At 35.2% G+C, this 24,392-nt stretch overlaps 1 protein-coding gene across 3 annotated transcripts; it reads left to right on the forward strand.

Annotated features, from left to right (window-relative positions):
• Window positions 1-9,634: 9,634 nt before the first annotated feature.
• LOC141593044 (disease resistance protein At4g27190-like) lies at window positions 9,635-23,531 on the forward strand. 3 transcript variants are annotated; one of them, XM_074413990.1, is made up of 6 exons: window positions 9,635-9,747; window positions 14,732-15,946; window positions 17,672-18,562; window positions 18,854-20,151; window positions 21,462-21,899; window positions 21,967-23,531. In XM_074413990.1, exons 2-6 carry the CDS (start codon window positions 14,761-14,763, stop codon window positions 23,185-23,187), a joined length of 5,034 nt encoding a protein of 1,677 aa, XP_074270091.1. In that variant the 5' UTR covers window positions 9,635-9,747; window positions 14,732-14,760; the 3' UTR covers window positions 23,188-23,531. The 3 variants fall into 3 exon arrangements, with proteins under 3 accessions (XP_074270091.1, XP_074270090.1, XP_074270092.1); XM_074413989.1 differs by lacking the exon at window positions 9,635-9,747 and adding an exon at window positions 11,144-11,986; XM_074413991.1 differs by lacking the exon at window positions 9,635-9,747 and adding an exon at window positions 11,144-11,986 and having other exon boundaries at window positions 21,989-22,074.
• The last annotated feature ends 861 nt before the right edge of the window (window positions 23,532-24,392 follow it).

The following is a 24,392-nucleotide window of genomic DNA, read 5'->3' on the forward strand; positions in this document are numbered from 1 at the left end:
GACCTCAACCCAGAAATCTCCGTCCCATATACTTCACCATTCATCCACCAACATCAATAACAGCAGCAGTAGCACTGTCGCACAACAGTACCAGCACAAACCCGTCCTCTAACCACCGGCATCCACCGCACCCTTCAATTGAGTGACAACTCTCGAGTCCGTCTCACCTGAAATTCACGCAATCTCAGGCGACCACAACAACCCGCCACCAATTCGACCACCATAGTCGAATAATCAACAACCACCTGCTACTTCCCATCTTCTCATCAGCGAACCACCGTGGCAGCAACCCAGATTCGAGCACCAATCGACTCCCATTCGCAGCACATCAGCATCACAACGGTTCAAACTCGGCACTGAAACCCGACCCATCACAGTTTTCATGGTGTCGATGTCTTTTATGGAAGAAGGAAGCAAGAAGCAAGAAGAAGAGTCAACGAAACCATGGATGAAATTAATATTGCAGCCGAGGGGCATAATGATGCCCGGTCGGGTGAAGTTATACCCGGGCGGGTGTAATTATACCCGGTCGGGTGTCTTGATTAATCTGATCGGGTACAATTTTGAGGAACATGTCTTGGGCCTTTTGGCAGAAGAAGACAAAGAGAATTGAAAAAAAAGCTGAGATTGTCTTTTGGAGTTTGAGCTGTGTGTCGTGTCCTCTTGTGACACTTTTGAGGATTAGATTATTATTAATATTATTAGTTGGTATTAGTAATATTAGATTAGACTAGTATAAAAGAGATATTACATGACACCTTACATTAGAACACCTTACATTAGACACTACCAATTAGATAGAAAATATTATTAGTCCATCACTCTCTCTATATTGTAACTCAACAACCCTAGATCTGAAAAACATTCCATATTTATTGTAATATCTCCTTAATCAAGTTCTAATCTTTCAATAATTATTATTAATATTTAGCAAGAATTAGTTAGTTCTAGTAATAGTCAATTGTTTACACTTGTTTGTTGAAGTTTGTATTGGGGATTTTGAAGGGTTTTCCTTCCTATTAATCAATCAAGCTTCCATCTTTTCTTTTGTTGGTATAATTTCTCTCCTTTCTTTTATTTGTTTATCATTTGTTTACATCTTCCTTGTCTTTTGATTTTGTTACAACCTTTATTATGTCTCCTCCTTGTGTTGTTTGCTTTTCTTCTCTATTTAGCATAATTTCCCTTAACATGAGTGAGTAGATCCCTTCTAGGGTTTAGGGTGATTCTTTATGGGATTTATGGGCATGATTCTTTGAATATTTTGGTCTTTGGTGAAATTGTTTAACTTTCCTATTCATTGCATTCAAGGTGTTTGTTGATTTGCTCAAGTGAAAGCTTTTGCCTTTCTTCATTTTTTGCTTAATTCTCCCTTAGAATGAAAGTTTTTGGGAGTCTTGATGTATGTTAGGAGAGGAGGGATACTTAATGAAAATTAGTAGCCACCCTTAAGATACCCAAGACATTGGTCCTTCATCTTAGGTTAATCTCTCACCATTGACCCTTTTTGATCTTCATGTTTGCCCCTAGACCATATTGATGACCCCGAAAGCCCTAGCTTTTAATTAACCGTATTCATTATCATCATCTTGTTTGTCTTTTGCTCTAGTGATTATAACCAAAACCTTTACTTTTAATTTTGATTAAACTTGACTCTTAATAGAACTTTGTAGCAACCCCCGCCGTCCTTGAGTTCGACCCCGACTAAATACTACGCTTTTTCGGGTTTTACAAATAGTTTTGGTATAGGAAGTAGACGACAAATTTCCTACTATCACTGCTTTATCTCACCAGAAGAACCGTCTGCATGATTTACAGACATTTTTGTTCTGCCGCCCTAAAATCCCGAAAACCGTATATTATACAGTTAAATTTGAGCCGTTTGAAAAGTCGTCTGATGAGTCATAATTATATACATATTTATGCCTCCCCTTAATTGCTTTTGATACGGTTTTCGTGCTAGTTTATAGCATTTACATGCCTTTTAAGTTAGAATGTCGATACTTCCGCCTTTTGATGTTTGATGCAGGAATGATGCATTTGAGGAGCAAAGGAATGAAATGGGCATCGCGGAGTGGAAATGAAGGGATACACGAAGCATGGCACGAGAATCCATAAGAACGAAGGAAGAGAAGTTAAGAAGAAAACACGAAGAAAAGAGCTTCTTATTACAAGTGCCTATTTGAAGAGCCATATATCGAGTTCTACAACAGATTTTCAAGTGATTCCAATTGGAGGTGAAAGCCTATCCTCTTAGCTTTCCAACGCCGCAAAAATCGCTTGTTTCTGACAAGTAACGAAGAAATGGCGGCCGTTTGAAGTTCAGTGCGCGAAGCAGGAAATTGGTGCCTCGATCGAGTCAACCTTGACTCGATCGAGGAACTTCATGCTCGATCGAGTCACTCTCGACTCGATCGAGGAACCAACCTAATCAACTAAATTTCGCAATGTCGAGAGTTGGGTGTTCTTGAACTTTGGTGCCTCGATCGAGTCACTCTCGACTCGATCGAGGAACCTTCCAGTTTTATAATTTCCGCAACTTTCCTTAAGTCGGTTATGTATTGCTATAAATACCAAAACTCGTACCCTAGGTTATTTTATGCTTTATTTTCAGTAGGTTTAATATAGCTACCTTAGAAAACTCTCTAAAATACTTAGTTTAGTTTATTTATTGTTCTTACTTCCGGATCTAGCTATTTACGGTATTGTTCTTAATCTTTCCTTTATTATTAGTCATTTATTTCATTGTTCATCTTTTATGCTTGCAATCATGTTTCTTATTAATGTTATTGTTGTTCTTCTTTCTATTATACGTAGCTAAATCTCTTATCTAGGGTGAAAGGGGATCTAGGTTGTTAGAAAAGGGATTATTATGAATTGATTGTTAAATTGCTCTTAATTGTTGTTTGATTATCGTATTACTTCCAATTAGTTAATTCTTGATCGAATTGATTAATTAGTCTTGCATAAACTAGGATTATCACCGACCGGGTTAAGACTAGTATAGGCCACGATAATTGAATAGAGATAATTTAATGATAGCGACCGCATGTTAAATTAGATCTAAAAGAAATATTGAATCGACCGATCATATGACTTTCAACAATATACATTGCTCAATCAATGAATTAAATTCTACCCTTTGACGACGACCTAGTGAACCAGATCCCTAGACCTTTTAATATTATTGTTATTCATCTTTTATTTACTTGCAATTAGTTGATTAGCATACAACCAATCAAACCCCCAAAATTGGTTACCTTAAGACGGAATTAAATATAAACAAACTAGATAATCACCGCCTCCCTGTGGATTCGACCCTGACTTACCGCTAGCTATTTTGTTAGTAGTAGTTTAGGTTTACTTTGATTAAGGTGATACGACTTTAGCCTTATCATCGTCCTAGGTCATGTTTATTTTCCTCCTAATTTTTTACCATGTATATAGGTTCACTTTATAAGTGAAGTATTTCACAAATACTCATTTGTGACGGACACTATTCGTCACAAGCTTGTGACGGAAGTGGTCCTCTCACATAATTGCAAGTGGAGGGTAAGTAGGACAAAAATGGAGCGCCCCACTTGCCCTCCTACTTACATATTGTAAGAGGGCCACTATTCGTCACAAGCAAAACGCTTTGTATTTCACAACCTCGGTCTCGACCAAACGACGAATAGGCTCTTAACTCTTAAGTTGTCTATGACATTGGTTTTTGCGTTTTTATTGTTATTATTGTTTCGAAAGATAGTGGATTATTGGTCAAGGACTTAGATTAATTCGATGAAGTATAAGAAAACGTTATTGCTCATTCATGACACCTTTTACTCAATTATAGACTTTTTTTCATAAAATTGACAAAGACTACCCTTTACATCCTTCCTGGCTCCCTTCCCTAATTATACCCATCTTAAACTAACCCTCCCAACTACGCTACCTCCACCCCAATAAGCCATCAGGTCACCTCCACCATAGCCAGACTCCATCAATGTAGCCGTCACCGCCGCCATTCAAGTTGCATGACCCAAAAATACACGGAATTTTCGTATGAATTCAATATGAGTTGGCAGACCAATGGTTGTATGGAATTTTTGTCGACATGATACCATAGTTGGCGAAGTCGTCCGGCGAGGGAGGCGAGCAGGGATGGGGGAGGAGGGGCAGGTTAGAGCGGCGCGAATATGGATAATGGGTGTGGCGCGCGGTTTGGGGATGGTGGCGAGAATGGGAGGCGGGTCTGGCCAGCAAGGCCGGCCGGCGGTGCACAGGAGTGGAAGTTCAGGGAGTGGCAGGGTAAAGGTCGGTGGGGGAGTGTGGTGTATAGTGGGTGTTGGGTGGTGGTGGTTGGGTGGTGCGTGGTGGTAGGACGAGTAAATTAATCGACTAATTTTATTGAAAACAAAATTGTAAATGTGGGTGTTTGGTAGGGGTAAAATTGTCAATCATGTCCATGATTGAGCATAACCCTAAGAAAATGATACAATGTTTTGTCTGTATATAATTAATTCTTATTTATTTTTCTATTTTGATATAATTTTTATTTACAAATATTTGTGAAAGAAAAGAGATTTTGAAAAATGGGAAGATATATAAAAAAAAATTGGAGTATAAAATAATATCACTAATTTCGCGTAAAAAAAAATTACTTTCTTTAAAATACACATTTCATGTCACTACATAAATCTCTTGATTAATTTTGTTGTTTTAATTTATTTTTTCAACTCAAATAAAATAATGAGAAACCTTACAAAAGTAATAAATTGTCAATTTATAATCTATAAATAATATACTAAAAACTAGAAATATATAAATAATGTGCATGTAATGCATGGGGTCTACATTAGTTATTTTACTATTAGAGATGTGTGTGATGACTTTAGGTTGATCCAAAGCATTTACAGGATTGTGAGAAATCGACTCAAATTTGAGGTCCTAAGAGGAACTGTTGGTGGTAGAAGAATTTGGGGAAATATCCGAGGATGTGTTGGACTAAGGGAAATTGTGACAATTAAGAATATGATTTTTTTTAAAGGAAAAAGGTAATAAAAGATGAGATGGTTACAACCAAGCTTAGATTAAAACACCAATTGGTCTCCCTTGTGACGGGTCACCATTTGTGGCGGATATTTTGTGAGTACAAATGGTAACATAATGGGTTAGTGGAGAAAGGAGACCACATGAATAGTGTTGCAGAGAGAGAAAAAGTGGGTACTTTGTGAGGTAAAATGGTATCCGTCACTCAAGAGTGACGGATATGTCATGTCTTCAATGAGAATTTGTGTTAAAACACTAAGGTGTGAAAATTTGGACGTGTTTTTCATAGCGAGAATTTTGGGATTTGATCAGTGGTTGGTTACAATGCATTTCAGGTACTTTATTTGGTGAAAGTAGTTTATTTAACCAAAATTTCAGGTATTTTTTTTTTTTAAGTGTTTGACAAGTAGCTTATTTAATCAAATAAGCTACCTGAAATGAAATGCAACATAGAGTAGCATTTGAGATTTTAGATAACTGATTTGATGTGATTTCCCATTTTTACCCCTTAAATTTATACTATTAAATAATTATCATATCCTTTAACGTCATTTCACCAAAATCAGTTACCTTTTCAGTTAGTTTGTCAAACATTTTTTTTTTATATAATTAGTTATCTCATCAGTTTTTAATTTTCAGCTACCTTATCAATTACCTTTTCAGCTTTCAGTTAACTTTTCAGTTTTTAGCTGCCTTTTCAGGTTTCAGCTAACTTTTCAGTTAATTTTACCAAATAAAACCTGTTGTTTGGTTGCCCTCTTAAATCATGGGAAGTAAAAATTTCCATGAATTGCTTAAAGATGATATTGTTTGGTTGCCCATTTCATGGGAATTAGAACTTTCCAAGGAACTTCAATTCCTCCATAATGTAGAAAGTTGCTTACCAAGCCCCTCCTTGGTAAGTACAACTTCCCACATGAATTCATTTCCCATATGACAACCAAACAACATTTTTATAATTCACATGAATTACAAATTTACATGAACTTAACTTCCTAAGAACTTCATATTCCCATAGTGAACCAAACAACCCCTTAAAGAGGATTAATTTTGGCTAAAGAGTATATTTTATTAGGTAGTGTTTGAGCAACATTTTTTGCTTACTTGTGAGGGTTGGAACTGGTGATTGTGAAGGTTCGAGGATGAACCTTGTTTTCTTTTAGGGGGTAAAGACGGTTGAGAATTTACTCTATATTATGTGCCACTTAACCCTTTTTTCTGTTTTTTTGGTAAAAGAACATAAAGCCTGAAAAGGCGGAAATGATTTACAAGGAATTAAAATACTGTAAATTTAAAAGTTTATAATGGTAATAAGTGGGACTAAACAAGGTTATTTGTTTTAAGACTTTTTCAAACGCATAATTTGTCCTTATAAAGGTGCTAAAAGGTACGCACAATGTCAACTATAAATCCATCATTCTATGTAGAAACTCTAATCATTTTGAAGGGTGGGGATTCTCTTCATTTCTTATAGATAACTCAGATTAAATTGTGTGACGATTTAATAGTTATAATTATTTTATAAAAAGTAATATTTAATCAATGAAAAGATAAAATATATTAAAATATATGTGTATTAGAAATGAAATGAAGAGGATCTAAATTAACTTAGAGGTGACAAGAATATCTACAAGTTAATGACATTGTCCACGGGTATTAAGATCTAAAAAATTGCATTATGTGTGCTTTAAATAAACATACAAGAACTACCCAAAGTGGATGGCAATCTACTCCCTCCGTACCATACAAATGGTAACGTGGTAAAAAATGGGGTTTTTAAGAAAAAAGGGTAAAAGAAGGGGTAAAGAGGGAAGAAAAAATAGGTGGGGTATGTAATTGTGGGTTTAATTGTGAGTTGGTAGGTGAAGTATGTAGTGACATTTTATGTAAATATCAAATGAGTATAAAGATAATTTGGTAATGTTGTGGGTCAAATAAAGAATGTTACCATTGGTGTGGTACGGCCGTATTAGGTAAGTGTTACCATTAATCTGATACAAAGGGAGTATCTACTATCTATTAATGTCAATTATGGTTTGGTCAATGTTTAGCTCTATTATTTGTTGTGTTGATTGTGAAATGACAACTACTACTTAATATGATATTACTTTTTTTTGGCAGCTAATAACTAATACTCCCTCCTATTTACTATAGTCTTCTCTATTTCCTTATTCGGATTATTCGGATTTTCTTCCCTATTTTCTTTTTTGGGTTGATTTGTGTGGTCCAAATTAAATTGCATGTGGGGTAGTATGTTTTGTGTGGTCCAAATTCACTTTCTTATTTCTTGTGCAAAAAGGAAAGGGAAAGAATATAGTGAATAGGAGGGAGTAAGATACTACTAGTAGTATTATACTCTATTTCGAACACATATCCTCGAAACGCAATCAAATATAATACTTCCTCTATTTAATTTTTATCAACCAACTTTAACACAATACTCCTTATATATTGGAGAGTTGGGGTGATAAAAGTTGAATAAAAGATTAACATCTAACATAATCAATTAACATCTAATATCGTGTGAGCCAATGGTTGAGACCTAATTAATAGTTTTGTACCTTAATACGTTCATTTATTGGAATGTTATTTGTATTTGTAAAGTGGATAATGCGTAGTTTTACCTATATTATGTGGATATAACATGTGAAAAGACATCATAACTAAAAGCTTAACCTATAATTACTCCCTCGATTATTTGTTTAGTTTTGGTTGATACAAAGATAAGGAGGGGACCATTTGTGGATATTGTGATTGAATAACAAGTGGACAATAGATTATGTGGATGATCTTATAAGTTTACATTATCGGGCTTGATCTGCACTCATACATACGGAGGAGAGTCTAGTTTATAAGTCCAAGAAAGTTTCATCCTTACACCTAAAGACAATGCACCAAATAGAATATTACTCCCTTATTCACTAATCACTATGATGTTCCACATTATTTTTTTAGTAGTTTTTAAGAGGAATGAGATTTGTGGTGAAAAATGAAGGAAATGGAAAGCAAGAGAGAAAATGTGGGGTCACAAGTCATAAGAATTACAAATTATAGGCCTTGTTTGGTAAATAACAGATTAATTTAAGCATAAGCAGATTGCAAAAGCAGAATATAAAGACAGATTCAAGGTTTGACTAGCGTAATATAACTAGCAGAATTAATTTGAGTGTTTGATAATTGACAGATTACGATTAGTAGAATGTTAATTTTCTTTGTAAAATGGAATAAAATTTCCTATTTTACAATATACTAACCAATATACTGGGATAAGCAGCATATTGTAAAACAACATATTGACCCTAAATATGCTGTTTCAATATGTTGTTTACCAAACACTAAAATTAGCATATTGATTGGTCAAACATGTTAAAACCTTTGAATATGCTAAAAATCGGTCAATATGCCGTTTACCAAACACCCCATCTAGGTAGTACGGACACTCCTCCTAATTAGCCGTCCTGGTCTGACGCCGTATCGGACACCCGGACACCCGACACTCGTTGGACACACGCCTAAACATGTTATAGTTTAGAAGAGGAATAAAATGTCAAAAGAGATTGATTAGAAAATGAGTTTAAGTGCGAAATGAGAATTAGTTATAGTCAATGTTAAATTTTACCTTCATTTATTTACATTTAATATCAAATACATTACAAAAATAAGATCATATGTTATTTATACGTTATTTATAACCAAAAAGTATATATTTTATTAAATTTAAATAGCGTGTCCCGTGTCCTAAATTTCATGGGATGCCGTGTCACGTGTCCGTTTTGATGTTATCTAACACCCCATAGACTAATAAGTAAGGTGAAAGATCTTAGTGAATTTGTCATTTTAGAAATGTAAAAGATATTATAGAATAGAATGAAGTATAAAGACTTAGGTATAAGGAGTAACGTCTTCCTAAAGGACACGAATAATTTTTCAAAAAAGGGTGGTGACTAGTGGTGAATTGGTGATTCGACCAACAAGTATGATGCCGTTTAAGTACAACTAGTCTTGTTTGTGACGGGCTAATCTCATTATAAGCTTGTGACCTCTCACAAAAAAGGAGATGGGATAAGATGGGGCACCCCCATGTGCTTCTCACTCACCTCTTAATGGGTACTCCCTCCATTCAACTCCACTTTACATGTATTTCATTTCCGTCTATTCAACTCCACTTTACAGATTTCCTTATTTGGCTAAAAAAATGACAATTCTATCCTTATTGAAAATCTTTATTTACAAAAAATGCCACCCAAACCCCACACTAACCCACCATAAAACCCCACCTTTATGTTTTTTTTAATATTTTTAACCTCTTCTTTCTCTTTCCTCATGTACTTTTAATACTTTTTTTAATCCGCTCCTTAATATCCGTGTAAAAACCAAAGTTGCAAAGTGGAGTTGAATGGAGGAAGTATTTTGTGAGAAGAAACGGTATCTCTTACAAGCCCGTCTTCAATGAGATTTAGTGGTTTAAGTAAATGTCAGAGAGGTGGGCAGGACTCCGCAGGAGGTAGAGTAGTTGGCTGTTGTGAAAATTAATATAAAATGTTGACTGCAACTTGAGTAATTAATTAATTAATATTGTAGCTTAGATTGGGATCATGTCCGTATAAATAAACCATACGCCTAAAAGTGGACAACTATACAACAATTGCTACAATTTGAGGAACCAGTTGCTTTTGTTCAATCTTCTTTGTTTCTTCAACCATTCCTAATCCTAACGTAAGTTCTAAATTTTACTCGTACATATGCGTAATTAAATATTTTTCTCGTTTGTTTTTTCATCAACCGCGATTCTTATTTTCTTTTAAATTTTCCAATTCGTATTTCATTTTTCTTGCTATTCGTTTTTCTTTCTTAGTTCAGTTTATACTATTGCGTCGTGGTTAGATGCAGATGCATATCGGAGAATTAAAATACAACTATCCCGTAAAAGAACCTGTGTTCTTGGCCGGAAATTTTTAAATAGAGATCTAAGTGTCGTCATATTATGTAACATTAGGTGTATTAATAAAGTAATACTAGGTGGAGGTATTATGAAATATTACTAATTTGTGACAAACTAACTTATATTTAGGGGTATTTATAAAAATATTATCTTATGTTATTTTTCTTACTTTAGACTACCTTTGTTTTCTCTGTTTTTGGTCAAAAACTACCTGTGCTGAAACTATGCCGAGATTTGATTGATTAAGCGACATTAACCTATCCCACATGACTTTGATAACATCAAACAACAAAGACCAATTGCGTCCAACCCACAATTTAACTTTACATAAGCAAAATTTATGTTTTCACAATTCAGTAATAATTACGAACATCTACTTAAGTTAAGCGTAAGTATATTACGACTTCCCAAAATCGTGCCTAAGCAAGATTAAAACATAAAAGAGTCAAGGGAGAGAGGTTTAAGCTGGAAAACTGACCAAATTTGTCTAGATTCTTAGCGTATGTAGTTATTGACCAAGAATAAAGAAAACAAAGGTAGTAGAAAACATAAAAAATAATGTAAGGTAGTATTTTTACAAATACCTCTAAATATAGGGTAGTTTTTGACAAAAAACCCTTTATTAAAGAGTAAATTATCAAAAACTCCCTTTTAAAATATGCTCTTTAAAATTTACTCCCTTTTAAAAAAAAGTTTAAAAATTACACCCAAAATATTGCATAAATTTAAAAATTGCTCCCTAACCTATATTTTTGCATTTTTATGACAAAAATGCCCCTCATTTTTTTATTTCTCATATGTTTATCGACCTCTATTACAATTTACAACTCTACCCACCTTTCTACCATCCAAGGACTCCATGGTAAACTACATAATCCTCCACCCAAAATCCACCATCTTATTCGTTATATGAGAATAAAAACTTAGGGGCATTTTTGTCATAAAAATGTAAAAATAGGAGTTTGGTAGCCTAATTTTTACCTATTACAATAGGTAAGGTTTAATTCAATATGTCGGTGGGGTGAACAGACGGGTAAAGAAATCTAATAAAATGGGTAGGGGGGACAAGGTGGGGCACCCCCACGTGCTTTCCACTTTATGGCAAATGGGTATTTTGTGAGGGAAAATGATATCCGTCTATACGTATAGACGGATAGTATCCGTCTATAATGAGAATTTGTGCTAAGCTAATTCATCTTCTTCTTTCTAATCTTCAACTTTTCCCCAAATTAAAAATAAAAACCCAGAAAATCATACTTCCTTAAATCTCTTAATCAATCACTCGGTATCAAATAAATTTCCACCAAGAAGTTTGATAATACAACCACAAATCAGACTCAATCTCCTTCAATATTTCCTCGATAATCAGTAACATGTTCATCATTCTTTCCTCCTTCCTTTTGTTCAATCAACTATACGATTCTTCATGTTGATCGGAAGTTAGGGTTTTTGAAATTGAGGACGCCATTGTTGTTGTTGAAGGTTTTTGAGAGAAAAGGAGAAGACTCGATAGAATCATACGGAATCACCCGAATTAAAACATCTTTCATCTCCTTCTTCCAAAAACTCCCAATTTCCATTCACCATTAATACACCTCTTTTCTTGTGATTCTTCATTTTAATCGGAAGTTAGGGTTTTTTTTTTAGAGTATTATCCGACAAATAAGTAGTCGGTTACCTGGTGCATTGAAAGATAAATGAATGCATAGCTCATATTGAAGACTTGACGGATACCGTTTTCGCTCATTGAGAGGTGAGTGAGAAGCACATGGGGTGCCCCACCTTGTCCCCTATCCTTTTTGTAAGAGATTTAGCCCGTCACAAACAAGACTAGCTGCATATTAATATGGGTTAAAATGTAGGACGGATTAAAATGAGAAGAAGGGGGTATATGATGGATTATTCTCATTAAATAACCCTATATAATAAGTAGAGCGTAATGCCCAACTTGTGTACTATACAGTTGCAAGAACTTGAGAAACCAATTGCTTATGTTCTTCAACCTTTCCCAAGGTAAGTTCTAAAGACAATCTCCTCTTTTGCTCTTCACCATCTCCATCTGCTATTCTTATTTCCTTCTTAAATTTTACGGAGTAATTCTTATGTCGTTATTAGTCTTTCATCTCTTATTATTTTCTTCTTTGTTTTTCAATTCATGTTCCTTTTATGTTTTCCAATTCTTGTTCCGGGCTGTTTGCATTACCCCTTTATTTGGATAGAGAAATTTGGAACAAAGGGGGTGGAGATTTGAAAGGAAATAATTTCTTTTATTTGGTTAGCAAAACGAGAATGAAGAAATTTGACGGAGAATAATAATTTTACTAATTGGAAGAACATCTCATTGAAGACGATAGTGGTTCTCTCACAAAATGCAAGTGGAAGGGCAAGTGAGGGTATCCATTTCCCCCACTTCCACTATCCATTTGCATTTTGTGAGAGGGAGAATTTGTGTTGAAAGAAAAGCTTCATTTATTAGATGGCCCCTCCCTTTCCTTTCCGTCTATCTTTTATATCCAAACAAGTTCTAAGGATCAAATGGTAGGTACATTTGTTTTTTACTCCGTAATTTCTCAAGTCATTACTCCGTATTATCTTTTTTTTTTTTTTTTTTTTCTTGGGTCATTCGGAAACAGCCTCTTTGTATTTCTAACACAAGGGTAAGGCTGCGTACATCCGACCCCCCCTTACCCCGCAATTTGCGGGAGCCATTGAGGCACTTGGGTAATGTTGTTGTTGTTGTTTAGTACTGGTACCTTAAACTCTACTAATTGTGATGAAATCTACAATAACCGTATTATCCCTCATATTAACTCCACCGTCATCTAATCTAGCTCACTTCAGTAGTTCAATGACCCCTTTAGGGAAGGGAGGGGGAAGGAGGGAAGGGAAAGGAAGAGAAGGGAAGGGGAGGGGGAATGGGGTGTGGGTGTTTGGATACAATTCCCCTCCAAATTTTGCCTATTGTGGAGAGATTTTGATTAGGCTTGGAGGAGGGGAATTGAATCCCTCCAAATCTCTCCTCCATTTCTCTCCATCTTCATTTGCTATCCAAACAAGAGATTTTAAATCCCTTTCTCTCCCTCCCTTTCTTTTCCCTCCAAATCCCCCAAGGGTGTGTTTGGATAGCAAAAGTGGAGGGAAAGGGAGGGGAGGGGAAAAGAGGGAAGGGAAAGGAAGAGAAAGGAAGGGGAGGGAGGAATGGGGTGTGGGTATTTGGATACAATTTCTCTCCAAATTTTGCCTATTATGGAGAGATTTTGATTAGTCCTGAAAGAGGGAAAATAGATCCCTCCAGATCTCTCCGCCTTCATTTCCCTCCAGACTTATTTGCTATCAAAATAAGGGATTTTAAATTCCCTACTTTCTTTTCCCTCCAAATCCCAAATCCAAACACACCTAGTCTCAATCATGCCCCTTAATGACAATCTCAATCAACGACCTCATCCTCTCTTTGCTTCCCATCTTCTCACAACAATGGGTCAAACCTCAAGTCAGTAAGTCACTAAGCACTAACCCATTGAGATCCCTATTTATATTGGGTCAGGCACTCAGGCCTCACAACAATGCTTGCTTAACTCCAATTTCTTTTACAACTAAGTTACACAAAGTATTTACCTTCATATCACTCCCTATATATTCTGCTTATTAATGTATGAGTAACTCTTTGGTGAGATCATCTCACAATCAATTACTGTGGGACTATTCTTAAAGTAGGTACAAAAAGATATAAAACGAGGTATAAATTGTATGTGCCTACTATTGATGGCAGCATACGGGCTAATTACTGGTTAGCGGTTAAACAGAATAAAATACATAGTAGCTTCTAATATTATAAAAATAATGGCTAGTGGTTAAACACAAATTCTTGCTAATGCCCGTCTTAAACTTAAAAACGGGTCAAGTATGAAAGATGAGACAAAATCAGAATGCTTATCAGGAATATGACTAGGACTAGCAAAAAAATTGTCGCATCTATCTAAGTACAGTGATATGTATCTCTTAAGAGAGACAAATTGCCATTAAAAAAAATGTCGTAAGAAAGAAGTATGAAAGACCCAAAAAAAAGTCTCATTTTTTATGCACTGCTGTGGTTTTACAATAAGTTATTGTGAGATGGTTTTTTATTATCATAGTCATTCTCACTCGAGACACTCGCTTCTCTTTTCAATATGTCTCAAAATACGTGGGTAACTATTATGAAAAATATACTCATACTAGGTAGTATTCCGCGCTTCCCGCCGCCTGTTTTAAAATTTTATTATTATAACTGAAAAAAAATATATATATTTCATGTACGACATTTTTTAATAGTGGAGTTTTTTTTTATAACTTTTAGACAAATATATTTTTATGAAAATTAAACTAAGGTTCACATCGAAATACGAAATCCTTAATACAAAAATACAGAGAGAGTAGGTGACTAAATTAAAACAAGCCAAATGCACAGTTATGTCGGGATTTAATCATGTAGGGATTTAAAGTACTAAGTTCAAGATTAAAGGTTTATGGTATGTCAATTAGTAGAGTTAATGAGAACTAATAATGTGTTCAGAAAGGCAAAAATACATGTTCTTGGCCTAAAACTCTATACTTAAATGTCTAAATGTTCTTTCATATATGCAAGAGTATTGCGTCGACCATGGTTGATGATGCACCACTAAAAAAGTTGAATATTAGAGTAACCTAGCGGGTTGCATCAATTATTAACGTATATTATTATCAATGTCTAATTTGTTCGTCGATTTGTTGGTTTCCTAGGAGAAGACGCTTCAAAAGTCCCGGTAGTGATGGTATGCGGAATTGTTTTAACAGTGTTGAAGGCTTCTAAATCATTTGTGTATGACGCTCTTAAAGAGTATTTTGGTTACATTGGAAGTTGCAATCGTAATCTAGGTAAACTTCATACGAGTCTTGATAAAGTGTGTAATAAGAAGGGCGACATCAAAAAGAAGGTGAAGCAGGAGAGTGATGACCTGAAAGTTATTACAAGGGAAGCTGCTAGTTGGCTTAATGATGCCAGGATTTTGACGGAGGATGAAGAGTTGAAAGGTCTTATGTATAAGGACATTGAGACGGCGAAATGTGTGGTGAAAATGATGGGAAATAAGTACCTCAAGAAGCGTATAAGAGAGGAGAGTGAGATGCAGCAATTGGTGCTCAAAGTGATGAAAAAGCTCAAAGAAGACGTGGACAATGCCGAGGAAGAGATGAAGAAGATTTTGGAAGATGATTATAAGCAGGTGGCTGAAGTTGTAGTGGAAGTAATGAAGGATACTATTGATGAGTTTAAGAAGCTTATGAAGGAGGACAGGAAGATGGCAGCAATAGCCATAGGAACGTTAAAGAGTAGTGACTTATATAACCTTACAAAAGGCGACAAAGAGATAGAGGAGATTGTCAGAGAAGCTCGATATTCAAGTGATGAGGAACTTTGGCCAAATCGCGAGGATGGCGAATCCAGTGCTCTAGAACCTCTTCTAGTTAAGATACCTGAGATGGGTGTGAGTGAGAATCTGGTAAAAGATGCCATTAAGAACTTGTTTACACCTTTAGCCAATCTGGTTACACCTCTTGTCAATTTAATGGATGATAAAGATTTTAAGAAGGCTGTACCTCATGCAGCGGAGTTCAAATTAGGTTTGCAAGTCATTGATGGCCTTTTGATTAGGGGTCGCGGATCAAAGAATGAAATGGACGGTTGTTGCGCTCCACTCTCGCTTTTTTGTAACTACCATGGCCGCTATCGAACTAGCAAGGCTGCTGAATCTATGGTGAAACATATAGAAAATGATTTAATTGATAAATGTTCGGGAGATGTGGTTACTTTGTCTAAAAGGCCACAAGAATTCAATCCTATTCCATCACAGTTCAATGAGGGTTTGGAGTCGAGGAATCAACTCCTTCACGAAATATTGGAGAAGCTGAAAGATGACCAAGTTGATTCCGTTGGCCTGTTTGGCATGGGCGGGATAGGTATTTCTTGCCTTTTTTTCCCCTTCTTTTTTTGGAAAGTACCAGCCTTCAATGTTCCTTTTTTTCTACCAACATTATCTTGGATAAAAAATATAAATATTTCGTCATCGATATTTGTTGAAATAATGACAATTATTTTGGTTAAAAGTTGGTATTTTGGTGAGTTTTATAGGCTATGTCCAGAAAAGATGAGATTTTTTACCTAAAAAAACTACGGCAAGCCTTCCTTGCGACGGGCAAATCCGTCATAAGCTTGTGAGTAAGACAAAACAGATTGTTACTTCCTATCTCTATTTTGTCTTATCTACCCACATGTGTAATACTTGACCCGATGGATATGCCCGTCACAAATGAATAGGTAAACAAATTACCGGGACAGAAGGAGTATGTTTTAGTTAAATTAATATAATAATATTATACTTGTATAAAAAAATTAATAAGATGTTGTAAAAGATTTTATTACATCTTTTAAGATTTTACAATATATTGTACAAGTATAAGCAAAGATGACGTGGACGTTCTAATGTTGTTCGAAAAATAGAAATTTGTAACTACACTATGCGCCTGGAAGAATTTTTTTCCAAAATGGGGTTCTTTAACAAACTAATTAACGAAATAGGTCTAGTTTGAAAGTATTTGCCGAAAATGGATCCACGTAGAATCGGGTTTGGCGAAACTGTGGGAAGAAGTAAAGTCGCTCTGCCGGACAGCGACTTGCTGGGCTGTTCTAATCAAAACAAAAACACCCCTTTCTCCCCCATTTTGTTCATCCCCAATTAAACAAAAAAAACAAATTGAAAACCCCCCTCAAATCAATCAGTTATTTCAATTAAAACTCAAATTATTAGTTTCTAGGCAATATCAAACAACTATTTGGGTCTTTCTTGTTCAATCTCCATTGAAATCCAAGGTATTATTAGTGTCTTGTTCAATCTTCATTGATGATGATTTTTACTTGGCAAATGGAGGGAGATAAGAAGAATGTATTGCAGATTATGGAGGATGATCGTGTGTAGGTTTGTATAATGTTGCAAATTCTGGAATTTGTAAGCAGACCCAAATCGCTCCCTCCTGAGCGCATTTAGTCTGAGAGGGAGGGTGGAAAATCTGCGAAATTAAGCTTGCCCATTAAGTCGCTCTGGGGGAAGGCATCTTTAGCTGAAATCGTTGTGAGGTATGTGATCTTCTAAACTGTCACCCTGGCTATAGTCGCTGAGCGGGGGAGCGACTTGAAACCGAACCTAGCTTCGGTGAGGACGTGGACCCATTTTGGGTAAATACTTTCAAACTCAAGTACTCAACCTATTTCGTTAAATAGTTAGTGTTTGCGCCCCATTTTGGAAAAAAATCTGCCTAATGGCTACTAAAACAGCTGTCCAAGTTGAAATTCGTAAGAAAATGGAAAGAACATATTCTCAAAAACAACTATAGATTATAATAGCAGTTATGGTTTACATCTGATGGGGGTGCTTGTTTTGCTTATTTCTATAATTCTATAATTTGGTACAAAGGTTTAAATAGTGTATTAGATTTTAGTCCAATGTAGTATGCCAAGTATGGTATAGCTAATGTTCTTGTGATTAGTAAGGAAACTTGGGTAGAAGATATATATGAGTTTTATGTTTAGCTATTTGAGTTGGGAAGAGTGAAGACGATGGAGATTGGTTGGCTGATTGAATTGAAATTGTTTGTTCTGATTTTATATTTTCTTAATTTTATGAGCAGGAAAAACTACATTGGTGGAAGAAGTCAACATTAGAGCTAAAGATGCATTTGGCATAAAAGTGATGGTGGAAATTTCAGATGCACCCGACTTTGTGCGTATTCAAGCCACCATTGCTGAATCCATTGGTCTCTCTTTGCATGATATCCATGCTGTTTCTCAAAGGGCTATTAGATTACATAACCAACTATCAGAGGTAAAAAAGGAGAAGAAGATTCTTATAATCTTGGATAATGTTTGGAAAAAGTTGAATTTAGATGAAATTGGAATTCCACGCACCTGTAAACTCTTGTTAACAACCAGAGATAGAGACGTTTGCAGGGTCATGAATGTAAAAGATGTTAACATACGTGAGATGGTTGTCGTGAGTACAGATGAAGCAAGAGAGCTCTTTAAGAGTCGGGCTGGAAATCAAGTTGATGCTAGAGAATATAAACACGTGGTTGAGAGATTGTTGAGCAAGTGTGGAGGCTTACCTCTTGCTATTGTAGCAACAGCGAATTCTCTAAAGGATAGGAATTTGTCTACTTGGTTAAAATTTGCAGATGACTTGGAAAAGCCTATCTCAAGTCAAATGAGTGACGATTATCATCATACCTTCACAATCTTGAACACGAGTTACAAGTTTATACAACCTAATGGGAAAAGGATATTCTTCTTGCTTGCTTGTCTATCTCCTCTTGGCTCGAGTGCATCAATTGAAAGTCTATTGAGATATGGTATAGGGTTAAACTTGTTCGAGCATGTGAACAAACTTTCTGAAGCCATGGACAAAGCGGCTAAATGGGCTGATGAACTCACACTATCATCAATGTTACTCAGAGGTGATGGTAAAAGGGATGTCAAGATTCATGATATTGTGCGGGACTTTGCAATTTCATATGCCGCAAAAGGTATGTTGTATAGAATACCGAAAGGATACCTTCTTTGTGCAAATAGCTTTTGTCTGCCAGCCAATCAACGTCAAACTTTCTATTTCCCCTCACAAAACTAGAGAGAATTTTGTTTTTGAAAATTAATGTTGGATTTTGTGTGCTCTTTAATGACTTTTGAGTTATATATATAACAAGTTATAGAAATTTGTGTTGAAATATTTAAAGGTTTGAAAGTCACTTCAAAGAGTAACACTCACAAAAGAAACTAATTTAAGATGTTCATTTCATTTGCTTGTCCTTCACTTGCAGAGGATGACCACGAGTTCATGGTGGAAGGCATTCCTCGTTGGCTAGAAGATGAGACTTTGAAAATATACACCGCTATGTCATTGACGTCTAAGGATGATTATTCTCGCCTTAGTGGGGTAGAAGTTTGTAAACTTCAAATTCTAATCCTGAAAGGTGACCTATCACCAGACTTTGATGATGACTTCTTCAGTGGAATGGCGAATCTAAAAGTTTTAGCTCTTTCAAACATGGACTTTAAACCTGAATTACCAGGGTCAATGCGGAAATTAAAAAAGTTGAGAACGTTGTGCATTGAGGGCTGTAAGTTGGGAAATTTCCAACTAGTTGGTGAGCTGGTAAATCTTCTTGTTCTTAGTTTACGCGGGTCATCTATGGAGAACATACCCAATGAAATTGGGAATTTACGCAAACTTCGTTTACTAGATTTGAGTGAATGTACATCTAGCAAGTTACCACTTATTCCGACCAACGTCTTAAATAAACTCTCTAGTTTGGAAGGACTCCACATGTATGATAATAAGAGGGACTCTCTTCTCGAAAAGAAATCTGAGTATGAGAAAGCAAATGCTATTGAGAATATTAAGCTACCTTACTTGAATGCACTTGAGATAAAAGTCTGGGGTATGAAAGAACTGCCATTTGATGGCCAAACTATCAAAAATTTAGATAAATTCAGAATCTATCTTCACGGAGTTCCTGGAGAGGATTTCGAGAACTTTTGTCATTCCTTATCTCTTGGGCACATTCACTTCTGGAGTGAATCCTTAAAGGTATTGTTGAAGAAGGCTGAGTATTTATGTCTGATGGAATGTGAAAATTTTGAAAATTTAGTCCCACAGTTGGAGCAAGAGGGGTTTAGAAGCCTAAGGTCCCTTTTTCTTGATGACTGCATTCAAGTTAAATGTATTGTTGATGGACGTGCGATGAATAACTTGATAGCTTTTCCGTATCTTCAATCACTAGAAGTTAAGGGTATGTACCGTTTACAGAAGGTATGTAATGGAGATGTTTCACCAGGATCATTTTCTAACCTACAAACTATTAAACTATATTCTCTGGAGCAGTTACGGTATGGACTACCTCTTGTCCCATGTAACGTGAAAGAGATACAGGTGTTTGATTGTCAAAAGCTCGAGTTCATATTCGTTGAAGATGACAAAGTACAAGCTACTGATCTACCATTTTTAAAAACATTGGAACTCGCCCGTCTTTCTAATTTGTTAAGCTTGGTTGGACCAAAGGAGTTTTCTAATAGCTATGACGCTTTGCGAGAGCCTCGACCTTTCTTTGGTGAGAAGGTATGTTTTTGTTTCAGACTCCTCTTACCCCATTTATATTGTCATCTTTTTGCTTTTTCTCCTCCAAATTAATTGTCTACTTTCTTTGATAGGAAGATATGTTTTTTTCTTAAAAATTATTTGTTTCCTTTTTAACTTGATATAAGTGAGAAATTAAATATTTACTCCTTAATAATACTAGTATAGATCCCGCCTAATGCGCGGTATATATAAGAGTATTTATTTTTTAGGGTTTTATTTATAATGGAAAACTAATTAAAGAGAATTGAGTAAAGTTATAAATTTAATGATTCATTTTAAGAAAGAAAGTTTTACTTTTTTTTATTTAGATAGATGTATTTGGAAGGAAAACTAAGAGAATTTCTTAGTATCAATGGGGATTTATGGTTAATTAGTGAAAATAATGTGTGTAAAATATATAGGCTCCGTTTGACACGACACTTTAGGTAACTTATTTGACCAAAGTAGCATTTGAGAAATCAGGTAGCTGAAATGACTTATTTTCCATTTTTTACCCCTTTATTCTATAATATTAAATAGTTTTCATATCCTTTTACGTCATTTTACCAAAATTAGCTACCTTTTTAGCTAGTTTGCCAAACACATTTTTATATAATCAGTTTCCTTATCAACTCCTAATTTTCAGCTATCTTATCAGGTTTCAATTAGCTTTTCAGGTTTCAGCTACCTTTTCAGGTTTCGGCTACTTTTTCAGACAGTTTTGCCAAACAGAGCCATAGTCTTACAATCTATGATATCTATGGTAGAACATGTCACACATAAGAATATGGTAATCAAAGTATTTTAGTAGATATATTTCTCGACAAAATATTGATAAATAATAAAGTAGTGCCATCATTTCTATAGAATAACTAATAATTTGTAGGTAGAGTAATTTGAGCTGTAAAATTTTGAGATTTCACCTATTCTTTTATTAAATAGAGGATTGCTTTTACATATAAAAAGTTTGTATGCAATTTTTTTTAATGCATAAGTTATTTAGTCATTTATTTATGGTTATGGCAAAGATTGTTACTATAAATATTTAAATTACATTTGTGTACAAATTAGAATGTAGTATTTATAGTATGGAATTAATTAGTGGTTAAATATTAGATATTATATAGTAGAATGTAACTTAGGTGCAAAAGTTAAGCGGGGAAAACTTCTACTTTGTTAATCTTTTAGTATACAGGGGGATTATTATTCATTATATTTTGTTACTTTTGATTTCTGTAGCATTTCATATCAATAAATGGATGATTTTTACCGATACAAAAAGCGTAACATGAATCTTTGAAATGTTGCAGATTGGACTACCATCCTTGGAACTGTTTGCAATAGCCAACTGCAACAATGTTGGTATATTATGGAGCAAGGAAATTGATACACCTGGATTTCAGAATTTGAAGAATATACAAATTTTCAGTTGTGACAAGTTGTCGATTGTCGGCTCACCTTCCGTATTTTCTAACCTTGTACAACTTGAAAACTTAAGTATAAGCAAATTATACAGCTATGCTAAGATGCATGAAGTCATATCTCATGAAGAAACAGAAGAATCAGAGAGTATCATATTTCCCCAGTTGAAGTCCTTGAAGCTAGAACAAATTGACAATCTTGAGTGTTTCTACGGGGGACGATCCAAACTCGTGTTCCCAAAATTAAAAACTTTGATTTTGGAATCCCTTCAGAAGATGGAAATGTTTGCCAAGGTGGAAAATTCTTCAGCCTTGTTCAATGAAAAGGTAATCATATTTCTGTCTACCATTATTTACATATACTCCGTAGCTAATGGAATTGTTCTAATTGTAGATTGATTTTCCATGTCTGGAAGAGCTAAAATTGACAAGTGTGAATAATGGAGTGGAGAGACTATGGGATGAGCAATCATTGACAACGGTATCAATAAGACAACTGGAGCTAGGCGGTTACGCACTGTCGCTAGAGATCCCAAGTATAGTCTTGAAGAATCTCTCTTCCGTCACACTAACTGATCACGAGGGTGGTGATGTTATATTTTCATCATTAAATTTATGGGAGAGGAGTGAGGGTTTATGGATATATTCGCAGCTGCCAAATTTGAAAGAGCTAAAGGTTGACGGTATCCGGTCATTGAAAGAGTTGTTTGAAACAGAGGACTTCCATGCTAATAATGATGCTTTGACGTCGTTTTGCAGGCAGATTAAAACATTACAGTTGAAACGATTGCCATCACTGAATCTCATACCTCTGCATCTCTTTAAGAGTCTTGCTTCCCTCACTTTGTTTAAATTGCAGTGGTGGAATTATTTGATTTCAGCTGATGTCCTTAATTCATTACAACAACTTCAATTTCTTTCAATTGAGGATTGTTGCAATATGGAATCACTTGTGATCAACGTTGGTTCGCAAATCGAGCTCCCTAGCCTCAAGGAGTTACGTTTATCCGAATTGGAATGTTTTATAGGCATTTCTTCCATGCCGAATAACGAAGCTGCCTTACTTCTTCCATCACTTGAATCCCTTGACATCTATCGCTGTCATAAGCTGGAACACTTTTGGCAAGGCTCAGTTTTTGCTCCCAGATTAGAATACGTGGACGTCAGCCATTGCAATGACCTCCAACAGTTTTTGGTCAAGCTCAATCGAGATGATACAATCGAGTTGCCGTCTTTGCAAAAGGTGTCATTTCATGAGTGCAGTAATTTGAAGTCCATTTCAAGCGGGCCTCTAACAGCACCCAAATTAAGAGAGGTGGATCTGTATCGATGCTCCAAGATGGAGTGCTTATTCCCAGGAAACCAAAATCATGATGGCGATCTACAATTACCTTCTTTGGAGGTTCTGGAAATCTTAAGTTGTAATAATCTCCTCGCATTCTCACTCAGACGTTTATTGGCACCCAAATTAACTCAAATCAAATACGATGGAAAAAAGTATTCAATGCTCCAATTTGACGACCTGAATCACTTCCTTAATGAAAACTTTCCTATTGGAAATGCCGAAGAGGTGGTGAAGTTTGAGAAAGAAGATGAACAAGTTAATGAAGATTGATTGGTTTGTTATTTATGTATGGTAGTATGGTACTGGGATCTAGGCTTGTTGGATGCTTGAAATGTGTTTCTTCTTAAAATTTGTGCGACTGTTTTATCTGATCCAAGGAACCGTTCGTATGATTTACAGGTATTTTGTTCCGAGACCCTGAAATTCCGTATTCCGTAAGCCGTGAATTATGAACTTAAATTTGAGTCGTTTGAGATGTCGTACCGGATCATGTTTCTTTTCCTTACTAGGTTTTGTACCATGTGTCCGGGGTCACTTCGTGAGTACCCGTATTCGATTTTCAACTGTAAATAAGAAGTATTAATTTATTTTTAAGTAGTATCCAATTTTCGTCTCAGACTCGTTTATCGTGTACTTGCACCCTCAAATGTCCTCTATTGTTTCTCAAAATTTGTGTGGCTGCTTTATCTTATTCAAGAAACCGTTGTATGATTTACACACATTTTTGCTCCGAGACCCTGAAATTCCGAAAACCGTGTATTATGCATTTAATAATTTTTAATAATAAAATAAATATTTTTTAATAATGTAAAACATATTTAAAATTAATATTTTAATCGTATTCAACGTTTACATTAATCGTATTGACATAATTATTAAAATAATTTTTTTTAATACTTATTTTATTATTAAATATTATAGAAATTATATAAAATTGACTTTTTAGTTGTATTTGTAATTTTAAGTAATAAAAAAATTTTTTTTAACTATTTTTCTAATATAATATATAAATATTAATATTTTAATAAATTAATTTACCTTTGATCCAACGGGTCGACCCAAGGAAAAAAACAGGTTTGCAACCCTAAAAACGGGTCGGGCAAGTCGGGTTTTGGGCCGAATCGAGTTTTGACAGGTCTAGTCCAAACAGTCAGATTTACTATGGTCTAGTTTCCTATGATGTTTTCATTGTCTCTCCTTTCTCGGGCATTTTATGAAGGAAGAGGGATAAACGTAAACAAGGAAGAGGACAGATTTCCTGTCTATTTTGCTGCTTGTTTGTTGGGAATTTATGAATGTAATATCTAGCTTTGTCTTGGTGCTCTTTTTCTTCTGCCGATAGTGTTTATTATGGGAAAGGTTCTGAAAGAGCGTGGAGTTGATGATGTAGGACAAATTTTAAAGGGAAAAACTTTTAAAACATTAACTCTCTTATCTATTCTACTTTAGATTTTGGTGAAATTTTTATATTTAAA

The sequence above is a fragment of the Silene latifolia genome, chromosome 7 (genome assembly GCF_048544455.1).
Source record: "Silene latifolia isolate original U9 population chromosome 7, ASM4854445v1, whole genome shotgun sequence".
Taxonomy (NCBI): domain Eukaryota; kingdom Viridiplantae; phylum Streptophyta; class Magnoliopsida; order Caryophyllales; family Caryophyllaceae; genus Silene; species Silene latifolia.

Bases quoted from the DNA above. Each gene is read 5' to 3' on its own strand.
- LOC141593044 (XM_074413989.1), top strand. From the start codon at position 11,965: ATGTTCTTCAACCTTTCCCAAG. The intron at 15,947-17,671 runs GTATTTCTTGCC...TTTTATGAGCAG, and splicing joins GTTTGGCATGGGCGGGATAG to GAAAAACTACATTGGTGGAA. The intron at 20,152-21,461 runs GTATGTTTTTGT...GAAATGTTGCAG, and splicing joins GACCTTTCTTTGGTGAGAAG to ATTGGACTACCATCCTTGGA.